At 51.3% G+C, this 12275-nt stretch overlaps 1 protein-coding gene across 1 annotated transcript in view; it reads left to right on the forward strand.

Annotated features, from left to right (window-relative positions):
• Positions 1-1583: 1583 nt before the first annotated feature.
• SLC35F2 (solute carrier family 35 member F2) overlaps positions 1584-12275 on the forward strand; it is a 57794-nt gene continuing 47102 nt past the window's right edge. Inside the window, exons 1-2 of the mRNA XM_053900638.1 lie at positions 1584-1693; positions 1970-2332. Coding sequence (XP_053756613.1) covers positions 1584-1693; positions 1970-2332 — 473 coding nt within the window. The remainder of the gene's footprint in view (positions 1694-1969; positions 2333-12275) is intronic.

The following is a 12275-nucleotide window of genomic DNA, read 5'->3' on the forward strand; positions in this document are numbered from 1 at the left end:
GGGGGAGGGTGGGAGGGGGGGACCCTTTAATGTGGGTTACAAGCTGGCTCAGACTAATGTGGGTTAAAGTTCCTAGGCCTGGAGGAAGAAGAGGAATTTAGCCATTTGGTAGGTTCTGCGTCTGGCTTTGTCCTAGGGGAACGAGAGAGCATTTTTGAGTCTTGCCTAAGTCGAATGGGAAGTGTGTTTCTTTGCAATATGCCACTTCTGAGAATACAAAAGTGTGGGGATATTTCTTACTATATTCCAGGAGTACACGGATCAAGTAAAATTAAACCCTGTCAATGTATAAGGTGTAACGGGTTGTTTGCTTTACAAAAATGAGATCACATTAAACATACTTCTCTATACCTTGCTTTTTTCCGCTCAAAAATAGCTAGAGAACATCCTCCCAGGTCCTGGTAGAGCTCTTTTCCATATGCTGTTGTACCGTGATGTGCGGTCATCCCTCTACGGGTGACCATGTTCTTCAACAATTACAAAAGAAGTTCATTTCAACTTTGGGGTTCCTGTAAGATGCTAAACTTGGGATTCCTAAAGCTACATTTCAGTTTTCAAAATCTATGTTCTTTCTTAGAACTTTCTTACAGAACCGCCAGCTCGTTTGAATTTACCTCTCTCTTGCCCCTTCTTCAGACCCTCCTCCCCCGCTGCCCCGTCGCCCAGGGAGGGAGGTGGTTAGGAAACACCCGTCTATAAAGACACCTTTTCTCTCGTCTCCCATCTTCCCCTTTCTGCCTGACCCGTGGGCCCCTCCTGCCGGGGGGTGGGGGGTGGTGTGTGTGTGTGTAGGGGGAGGTGGGGGGTAGGGTGGGGAGGGTGGGGGGTAGGGTGGGGGTGGGTGTCAGGAGCTTCCCGAGCGCAGAAGCTCGGTCCTCCTGGGTCCACAGAGGCCTCGCAAGGCGTGGTCCAAGCGCGGGCGCCCAGAGTGCGCGCCAGCGGGTGGCACCTGCGGGACAGGTCAGCGCACCCAACCCACTCGAGAGTAAGGAGGCGCGCCGAAGGGACGCGTCGCCCCGATCCCCCTGGGGTTTCACCCAGGTTTTGTGTGGAGACGAACAGCACTAAAGCGTCTTCAGTTCTTTTAGATTGGATAGGACGTATCTTTCATAAATTAGTCAGAGGGAGGAGGCCGGGCGGTCAGGGGGTGGAGCCAGCCGCTCCTTTCCAATTGGCAAAGTTCAGGCGGCTGCGAAGTCACGGCCCCCGAGGTCAGGGCGCGGGGGCACAGCCTTGCACCGCCTCCCGTGCCGGTTCGCGACAGGGAACCGTAAGACCCTGACATGCATATTAGGGGCCACCCGTCGCCGTGGCTCCTCTGCCGGGGCGGGGGCAGACAGCGCCCCGCGACCCGCAGCTCCCCCGGGGGCGCCAGGCGCTGATCTGCAAATGCCCGGTCCGGCCGCGCGGGCCTGACAGGGGAGGCGCCCAGCCAGCCCGACGAGGGAGGCACGCGAGCGAGCGCGCGCGCGCGCGGGCGGGCACTGGGTCGGATCCCGCCGGCCGCCCAGGCACCGCCCCCTACGGTTTTCCCCGCCCCGGCACGTCGGGGGGTTCCGGGCGCCCAGACTGCAGGGGACCGCATGGAGGCGGCCTCGCCGGCGGGACCCGCTGCCCCGCAGCCGCGCGCCCGGGGGGCAGCGGGGGGGCTGGGCAGCTTGCTGCGCGGGCTCAAACGCCAGCTCTTCACCTGGTGAGTGCGGGGCGGGGGGGGGGGGGTGTAGTGCCGGGGGGGTAGTGCCTCGCAGGGGCGAGGGTGCCCGCGGGCAGTGGGGGGGTGGGGTGGGCTGGGTAGCCTGCTGCATGGGCTCAAAAGCCAGCTTTTTATCTGGTGAGTGCGGGGTGCCCGGGGGGCGGTGGGGTGTGCCGGGGGCGGGGGCGGGGCAGCAGGGGTGCCGTGCAGCCTGCTGAGCGGGCTCAAAAGCCAGCTTTTCACCTGGTGCGTGGGGGAGGGGGGAGACGGGGGCAGCCGGGGCCCCTGCGCGCACGTGGCTGCCCGGCACACGCGGCCGGGGTGGCGGGGGACGAGGGGGGGGGGCGGCGGCGCGGAGGCGGCGGCCGCGCGGACTCGGGGGCCGGTCCGGGTCCCGGCGGCTCGGCACGTGCGGCCGGGACGCGGCCGCCCACCTGGCTTTGTGAAGCGCCGCGCGCTCCTCCCTCGGCGCCCTCTTGGAAATCGTGGGCTTGCGAGCGAGACGATTTGGGGGAAGTCGGCCGCGTGGGCGCGGCCGGGTCGCTCCCCGGTGCCCAGCCCCCTCCCCTGCGCGGCGGGCCGGGGCCGGACGCCCCGGGGATGTTGCGAAGGAGGGGTGTCCAGCCTCCGGCGCGGCAGGTGGGCGAGCCCGCGTTCTTTCGGCCGCCCGAGCGCGTCGGACCCGGCCCGCGATCCTCTCCCCTGACCGGGGAGTTCACCCAAGTGAGGAGTCAGGGCTAAGTTTCGCGGTGCCGCCGCGAGGTCGTGCGCAGCCTGCCTCCTTCCTGGGCCTGAGCGGGGTGCACGGCCCTCCCGGCGGGCCCCCCCACCCCCCCCCGAGCCGCCGCCGGGGTCGCCGTGCTCTGCGGGAAGCAGGAATGTGCTTAGGGACCGGCAGCGCCTGGGATGGGGTTGCTGGAGGGAGGCCGTGCCTTCTGGACTCGCACGTTCACCGAGTATCCGCTGGGTTGGGGTGCTGGGCTCAGCCGTTTCTATGGACGCTGTCATGTCATCTCGACCACTTTATGAGGTGGCACTCTTCCCACAGCCACTCTGCTGGTGGACAAAGGAGGCGAAGCCGTTTGCCGGAGGCCATGGGATGGCCAGGAAAGGGTGGTGCCCGCAAGCCCCGGTCAGACTGGGCCGTAACAACTTCTGGCCCCCGGCTCCTCGTGAAACAGGCTTTTGCCTTTATTTATCTACTTGTCTTCAGATGAACAAAGCACATTTCCCGTTGAAGATTGTGAAAACTCGTTTTCAAAACCGGGTCGAGAATGGTGTGTGCATTTTCGTCGTGGAAATGCGTGTAGTTCGCGATAGATGCCTGTGCAAAGTCGGGCCCAAATCGCCTTGGATCGTCCAGCTGTGTATGTCCTCACGCACGTCCACAGGCTCTCAGCTGGGAGGCAGGGGAGGGGAATGGCTCGGGGCCCGGTTCTTCTGCACTCTGATCCCGTCGGTGCCGCTTGCCGCTTCCCAGCCGGCTGACTTTGGGGAAGTCGCTTCACCTGTCTCTGTCCCGTTTTCCTGTTTGTAAAATGGGGATAGTAACAGTTCCCACCTTGTTGGGAGAATGTGAGGATTACGTGGCTGGGCCCACGGCCTGGTTCAGGGTACTGCTCTGTATCGGTCAGTCGTTAGCCACCATTAGCCCTCCGTTCCTGGGGGCTGGGAAATGGGGTGGCGTACCCCGAGGTGCCAGAGGCCCGGGGGATGGGCAGACAGTACGCCAGATGGGTACCCATTGAGCGAGATGTAATGACAAGGCTTAGCGATGATTTCTTTTTTTTTTTTTTTCTCCGAATGTTCTAATCCTTTAGCAAGGATTAGCAATCGTTTCTTTTTTTCCTCCTAACGTTCTAATATTTTCAAAATCCTGGTATGTTGTAGTCAGGAGTATCTAATGTACTGGATCAGACTAGGAAACATTGCAGACCAGAATCCAAGGTGTCTGGATGGTTGCCAGAGGTAGGAATGAAAACCTTCATGAACAAAAGAGTTCTGCCAACCAAAAAAAAAAAAAAAAAAAAAAAAAGCTTCCAGCCCAAGATCCTTGGAATAAAGACGGATAAAGGGGAGAGTGCATCCTCCCCTCTCATATTTAGAAGAAATAGAAGAAATCTCATATTTAGATAGAAAGATGAGATTTCTTCTATCTCTGAACACACTTTTTTGTGTCTCCTTTATGGATTTTTACTTTCTTCCTTGTGTGAAAGCTGTTTGTGGCCATCTCATATTCCTGATGGACGCGATCCTTAACAGCAGGAATTAAGTCTTTTCCCTTTTTCTATCTCCCACAACCCTACCACATCAGTGAGTGAATGGAAGAAGGATGACAGGGTTCTAGAGGCTTCCCTTCCGTTCTGCCACACTCACTGCACTCTCCCCTTTATCCGTCTTTATTCCGAGGATATTGGGGTGGAAGCTTTTTTTCGGTTGGCAGAACTCTTGTTCATGAAGGTTTTCATTCCTACCTCTGGCAACCGTCCAGACACCTTGGATTCTGGTTTGTAGTTTTTCCTTGTCTGATCCAGCAATCAGAAAAGTGCCGTTTACCAGATATCCGGTACTCCTTATACTCAATATTTTAAACTCTCAGTAATAAAACTCACCTCCCAAATTTGAGTTTGGCTTCGCAGATCCCTAACTTTGGCCACGGAACCATGGGGATGGGCAGAGGCTGGTGAGTGGGTGGATAGTACAAGGAGAGATAGTTTGTATGTAGAGGGACACGATTCTTTTCTACTCCTTTTACAAAAAAGGGGCAAGAATAGCCTTTTTGGCAACTGGGTACTGAACACAGGAGAAACATTTGGGGCCTGTTATCATTATGAGAGGCATGTATTCTAGGTAACCCCAACTCCTGATATACTTGCCTCACTAATAGATACTTTTTTTCCTTTGGTTAAGAATGTCAGATCACTCATTTGATGACAGTTTATTGAGGACTTACTATGTGCCAGGCATTCATGATGAGAAGCACCGTACGTTTCCAAGTGGACTCTGCTTGTAATTTAAGCTTTTGTCATTTATTGCTGTTAACTCAAAGACAAATAGTGTGATGGGATATGGGTTTCCAGGAGTACCTGAGGATATTTATTTAATTGTATATATTTAGCAACTTACACCCTAACACCTACAGTCTAATTCATGTATGAAAAAAAAAGCATGGTTTTTATAATGACTATCAAGTTTGCATCTGTAGCAAAAACCGTTAAATATTATTTCACTTACTTATCCTTTCCCCATTAAATAGATGGTAAGCTTTTTTTTGGGTTATATTTATTTTCAGAATTTTATTCTGATGAAAAATGAGTTTACATTCATTTTAAATACAATATGCAGACACATATAAAAAGAAGACCAGGGGGCACTTGGTCGCCTCAGATGATTGAACGTCTGACTCTTGATTTCGGCTTGGGTGTGATCCCAGGGTTGTAGGATCAAGCCCCACGTCTGGTTCCACACTGAACATGGAGCCTGCTTGAGATTCTCTCTCCTTCTCTCTGTCTCTGTGTCTCTCTCTCCCTACACCCCTCCCCCACCCGTGTGCTTGCACGCATGCTGTCTCTCTCAAAAATAGATTTAAAAATTCAAAAAATTAAAAAAAATAAAAAGATCAGAAACATTTACACTCCACTAACTATATCTTTATATTTTGTGTTTATTTCTAGTCTTTTATTTTTGAATTTTGTGAGGATGTCTGATGGATTACACTAAGAGACTTCTTGGTACAGTAATTTATTATTTTTAAGTATCGTGTTGATGTAGAATTATAGTTTTCTTTTCTTTTTTTTTAAAATATGTTTGAGAGAGAGAATGCGTGGGGGAAAGGGAGAGTGAGAATCCCAAGCAGGCTCCACGCTGACAGCCCAGAGCCCGAGGCGGGGCGCTGACTCACAGAACCGTGAGATCATGACCTGAGCCGAAGTCGGACACTGAACCGTCTGAGCCACTCCAGGCACCGTTAGAATTCTAGTTTTTAATTCTTATTAGTTTTTCTACATCTTTTCATTTATTTATTGTCGAAGTTGGTAAGGTTTTCGAGGGCACAGACTTTATCCCATTGTTTTTGTAGCACAGTGCAGGACATGTGTTCACGTGTTCTTTCCTTTGCCCATCCTAGAGCGTCTGTGATGTTCCAGGTTCTAGACTACTCTGTGGCCCGCAGACTTGAATAGGATTTAGCGTGTGTTTCCAAGAGAAATCGAGTTCTGGTAAGAGGTTATGACACGTGTGGTAGAGGCGAGCACATAGTACAGAAGGCACAAAGGAGGGGGAAATAGAGCTCCCCAGGGTGAGGTGGGGCTGGGAAGCTTGGCAGGGAAGGTGATCAGGAATGTGAAGCGGGAATAAGGGTTTTCCAGGTGAACGAGGGGAGGAAGGGCAGTCCAGGCTTGGAGGTCCCAGAGAATGTAAGGAAAGGCAGGTCGGTCAGTGAGCACGAGCACACCTCTGATTGTGCAGCCAAGGGCTTGGCCCTGTGGCTCCTCCTTTCTGTTCACGTTCTTTGTTTCAAAGGTTAAGGCCCAGATTTTTTTTTTTTTTTAATCTCAGAGAGAGAGAGAGATAGTGTGTGTGTGTGTGTGTGTGCGCGCGCACGCGCGCGCGCGTGCATGTGCGAGGTGGGGAGGGGCAGAGGAAGAAGGAGAGAGAATCTCAAGCAGGCTCCATGCTCAGCAAGGAGCCCAGCTCGGGGCTCGATCCCACAACCGTGAAATCATGACCTGAGTCGGATGCTGAAATGACAGAGCCACCCAGGGGCCCCAGGCCCGGGAATTTTTGAACGAGTCGGTGTTGAACTGCACCTCCTTCATGTATTCACTCAACAGACATCTACTGAGTGCTCACTGCGTGCACGGCACAGTCTTAAGCTGGTCTGCCGCTCTGCTGGAGGGTATTGTTCTGTGGTGTTATTTAAGCAGAGGTGTAAGTCGAGGGGCTTTTTGTGGCCTGTGCAAGTGTGGGATTAGGAAACTCTAGATCATACCAGTCTCCAAAGTATCTCCTTCCTTTTGCACTTTCATCTGTGAGATTATTTAATTGACATCCGCCTCTTCTGACCGCAGGACATGAGGGATCCTGCTTACTTTTTGTCACTGTTGCATACTCTGCCGAGCACAGCACCTACCTTATAATAGATGCACAGTGAACATCAGATGATTGAGTGAATCCCTAATTCCCAGTAGGAGTTTTATTGTAATCACATCTCCTTAAAGCAAACAAACAAACACACACACACACACACACACACACATTCCTGGGGCGCCTGGACAGCTCAGTCAGTTGACCGGCTGGCTCTCGATTTCAGCTCAGGTCATGATCCCAGGGTTGTGGGATCAAGCCCCACTTCGGGTTCCTCGTTGACAGCACAGAGCCTGCTTGGGATTCTGTCTCTCTCTGCCCCTCTCTCCCTGCTCACGCACGCCCTCTCTCTCTGTCTCAAATAAAATAAAATAAAATAAAATAAAATAAAATAAAATAAAATAAGATACATTTCCGTTCAGGGCTGTATGTTTATAACGTAGTCATGTTGTGTTCATCTGTTTCGTTGTTTCTCAATCAGCCTTATTGACAGTTTAGGTGGAATAATTCTTTGTTGGGGGACCGTCCTGTACGCTGTAGGGTGTAGCAGCAACCTCTGGTCTCTACCCGCTAGAGGCCAGCATAGCCTCCCCCCACCCCACCTCTGAGTTGTGACAATCAATAATCTTCCCAGACATTGTCAAATGTCTCCTGGGGGGACAGAATCCCCCTTGGATGAGAACCTCTGATTTAGCCCTATTGTTTCTAACTAATTGCCGTAGAGTATTCTGTGACTGCCAGGTCCTCCAGTGGTGGCCCCACCCTAGTAGTTTTCTGCTCCTGGCCTCCACAAACTGTGGTGAGTGTGCCCCTACGTGTCCCCTCATGTCCTGGGGAAGAGCTAGAGGCCGGGCTCAGGTGTGAGTCCCTCCAGGTGACTTTAAGTAGAAGAGAGGGGATGAGCCCCAGGATGGAGAGTCCGTGGGCCTCACAGAATCCTGCTGGTTGCGATTCTCTCGTGCCCTGCAGGCTGTTCTGTGACCTCGGCTTTATCAGCAGCTGCTCTGGGGGAAGAAGGAGGTGGCCTCTTGAGGTTGTGGCCCATTAGCCCTGAGAGTTGGGAGGGGTGGGTGGAGGAATGAGTTTTGGCTGGACAGCCTGAGCCTTTTTATGAACCTCTCAATAGTGCAGGGCGTTGGGCAAGGGACAGGCAGTAATTGTCCCCGTGCGGCGTGGGACAGAGGTCTGGGTGGACTGCGCCAGCTTCTCTCCCAGGCGCCCTGAGTGGCCTCCGCCTGTTCTCCGCCCCCGGCTGTAGCCCTCTCCCTTGGCAGACCACTTGCAGACAACGTTTGTGTTCCTCTTGTCTCTGCTGCTTTCTCCGGGTTGCTTTGGGGAAATATGAGCTGACTGCCAGGGCTTACTCCCCATCTCGACAGCACTTGCAGAACATTCCTGGAGTCCCCCTCTCCCCTTCGGTCCCTGTTGTCACCGTGTCCCTGTAGCTTCCTCTTTGTGCCTCTTTGTGCCTCTTTGTGCCTCTTCGTGCCGCAGTCCCATCCCCGTGCAGGAGCCAGATGACGTCAGATAAAACCAGAGACTGTCGGGAGCTGCCGGCACAGAAGAACTCACCCCTTATCGGACGTCTTCCTCACCTTCGTCAGTCAGGTCGTAGGCAGTCCTATACAGGTATTTTTGGACCTTTTGATGGCAGGCGAGTAACTTGCCCAAGTGCGCATGGCTGGTGAGACGTGGGCCGTGACAGTTTCATTGGCCTCTGACGACCAGACCTGCTTTACCGTTTCAGAAATCCCCCTGCGTTGTGTTCAGGCTGAAGCTTCGGACCTGCACCGGGTCTGCAAACACGGGGACGCTCTTGGGGTTCCCTGGAGGTTCCTCAGGGTCCATTATGGGGGCAAGTTGGGAAATAGGAACCGTGGGCTTCCGGGCGGGTCTCTGGCACCCGCCGGGTGTGTCGGTCTGCCTGCCTTGTAGTCGGACTTTTAAGCCAGATGCTTGGGGACAGGGTTCTGGAGCTACGGGAGGTCTGAGCGCTACGGGTGACTGGGTAGAGCTCTAGCTGTGGCCGTTTGTCCCATCCCTCCTCATCTTCCCTGCCCGCCGTCCTCCTTTACCTGAACACAACTATTGTATTTTTAGTCGTTTTCATTGTGGTAAAATATATGTAACATGAAATTTACCAATTGAATCATGTTAAGTGTACAATTCAGTGACGTCAAGTGCATTCACGATATTGGGCAGCCATCACCGCTGTCCAGTTCCAGAATTTAGTCATCATCCCATACAGAAACTCTGTATGTCTTGAACACTAGCTCTGCGCCCCCCTGTCCCTCAGCCCCCGTAAGCACCATTGTCCTTTCTGTGTCTGTGAACTCGACTATTCTAGATCCCGCACGTAAGTGCAGTCATGCGATATTGGTCCTTTTGTGAGGTCCAGGCTTCTCGAGGCGAACTCCAAGGCTCCCCGTACTGGGCCACCTCCCAGAACATCACCTCCCTGGTGTTCCGGGGACAGCAACAAGCCTCTGCTTCCCCTGCACACGCCTTAGTCTGCACCTTTACCTGTAGCTTCCCTGGTGGATGCTTTCCCTGTCCGACCTCTTATGGCTGCTTCCAGAGTGTGGACATTGAGTCAGGTGGTCCTTTTCCCTTGTCTCTCTTCACACACATCTTGGCTTAGGTGCCTTCTGTCCTAACTCCTTGCATTTACCATCTCATGACATAATAGGTAATCATCACCAGCCTGGGACAATGCCTTGAAAAAAATTTAAACAAAATTTTTAAGAATTCTTAAAAAAACTTTTTTTAATGTTTATTTTTGAGAGAGAGAGAGACAGACAGACAGAGCATGGGTGGGGGAGGGGCAGAGAGAGGGCGACAGAGGATCAGAAGCAGGCTCCAGGCTCTGTGATGACAGCAGACAGCCTGATGCAGGGCTTGAACTCCCAAAGAAACTCGAGATTATGACTTGAGCCAAAGTCCAACACTTAACCAACTGAGCCATCCAGGTGCCCCTGTTTTTTTTTTTTTTTTTTTTTTAATGTTTATTTATTTTGAGAGAGAGTGTGCGAGTAGGGAGGAACAGAGAGGGAGGGAGTGAGAATCCCAAGCAGGTCTGAGATGTCAGCACAGAGTGACACGGGGCTCGAACTCGAACTCACAAACCGTGAGATCATGACCTGAGCCAAGATCAAGAGTCAGATGCTTAACCAGCTGAGCTGCCCAGGCGCCCCCAGATGTTAGTTCATCTTTGAAGTACCTCTGCTACTTAGTTTGTGCCTGGCTTTGAACTGAAATGGTAGCAGTTGGTTTCTAGGAGCGGTAATAATAACCTTTTTTCAACAAGATTTGGTAAATCCGATGAAGAAATTAAATTAGGCTATTTTTGAAGAGTTTTCAGAGATGCTTTGAACGGTAGTCACATCTGTGGAAAAAGCAAATTGCCTCCCAAAGTAATTGCTTGTGTATATAAGAGGGGTGTCTGGGTAGCTCAGTCAGTTAAGCATCCAACTTCGGCTCAGGCCATGATCTCACGGTCTGTGAGTTCGAGCCCCGCGTCGGGCTCTGTGCTGACAGCTCAGAGCCTGGAGCCTGCTTCGGATTCTGTGTCTCCCCCTCTGCCCCTTCCCTGCTCACGCTCTGCCTCTGTCTTTCAAAAATGAATAAATGTTAAAAAAAAATTTTTTTTTAAATAATAATAAAAGACAGACTTGGTTGAGTAAAGCTTAGTTGGTGCACTTACAGCAACCTCAGTCTTCCAGAATCTCAGGGTGGATTAACTCGTGTAATCCTTACAGTAATTTTCTGTGGTGAGCATTATAATGCTGTCATTGCCAGCCCCCTTTGACATACGTGGGAGCGGATTCACAGAGAGGTCAAGTATTTTCCCCAACAGTCGTAGTCACATAGTAGTAAGGACTGCAACTAGCTTGCACCTCCTCCCCCACAAGGCAGTCTGGCCCCAGAGCCCGTGCTCCTAACCACTGAACTACCCTGCCTCTTGTCAGTTGGGGAGCAAACAAACAAAAAAAAGACCTTGGACAGTTAGCACGGTTCCCCCACCCCCTCAAGCTTTTTGCTATTTATATCCCCAGGGGTGCCAGAGAGTACATAAAGTCACAGGATATATAATATAACACGTCTTCTTGAAGCATCATTTAATTAATTATATATATATATATATATATATATTTTTTTTTTTTTTTTTTCCAGGTTGGGGGGCAGAGAGGGAGGGAGTTAGAGAGAATCTGAAGTCGGCCTTGCTCTATTAGCATAGAGCCTGACATGGGCTTGAACTCAAAACTGGGAGATCCTGACGTGAGCTGAAACCATGAGTCAGATACTTAACTGAGCCATCCAGGCACCCCACTTAATTTATTTTTTATTTTATTGTATTTTATTGTATATTTTTAAAAGTTTAAAAGTTATTTATTTATTTACTTATTTATTTATTTTGAGAGAGAGACAGAGAGAATGCGTGGGGCGTGGGCAGAGAGAGAGAGATTGGGACAGAGAGTCCCAAGCAGGCTCCATGTTGTCAGCACAGAGCCTGATGTAGGGCTCAAACCCACAACCCTGAGATCATGACCTGAGCTGAAAGCCGGAGGCGGACGCTAAACTGACTGAACCACCCAGGCGCCCCTGTTTTATTTTTTTAAGTAGCCTCTATACCCAACGTGGGGCTTAAACTCATGCCCCTGAGATCAAGAGTCGCATGCTCCACCCACTGAGCCAGCCAGGCGCCCCTCATTTAGTTTATATTTTAGCCTCCAGCTGCATGGAGGTAGAGTAATCATAATCCCTGGCTCACGACACACGGTCACGGTGGGCCCACGAATGGCCGAACTACTATTTTTGTGCAGTACGTTCTGCAAACCCATCAGCAGCCCTAAAACCAGAATCTGTGATGGTAACTTACCTGGTCACACCTCTCCCACTCTCCTTCCCCAGCCAGAGATAATCTCACCATTCCCTTGCTCTCTCTCTCTCTCTCTTACAGTTTGTACCTCTGTGTGTTTCTAAAAAGTATGTGTTCATTATCATTTCTTTTTACTTTATTAAAAGGATATCATGCTATAGCTAACCTGTTGGGATTTATTTCCCCTTCTGTATCACACTGCCAAGATTCACACATGCTATCGCCTAATGCTGCAAAAACCCTCCCTTTGACTCTCTATAATATTTTTTGCTGTGCATATGCCGTACTTTATTAATTCAGTTAATGGACATTTGTGTTTTTTCCAAGTTTTTTCCTGTAGTGAACAGGACTTCCAGGAACATTTTTCTTCAGGTCCCCTATCAATCACAGATAAGCATTTCTTTTTTTTTTCTTTTTTTTAAAAAATATTTATTTTTGAGACAGAGAGAGATAGGGTATGAGCAGAGAGAGAGGGAGACAGAATCTGAAGCAGGCTCCAGACTCTGAGCTGTCAGCACAGAGCCCGATGCGGGGCTCAAACTCACAAACCGCGAGATCATGACCTGAGCCGAAGTCGGACGCTCAACCGACTGAGCCACCCAGGCGCCCCTAAGCATT

The sequence above is a fragment of the Panthera pardus genome, unplaced genomic scaffold (genome assembly GCF_024362965.1).
Source record: "Panthera pardus isolate Hobbes unplaced genomic scaffold, ASM2436296v1 HiC_scaffold_12, whole genome shotgun sequence".
Lineage (NCBI taxonomy): Eukaryota > Metazoa > Chordata > Mammalia > Carnivora > Felidae > Panthera > Panthera pardus.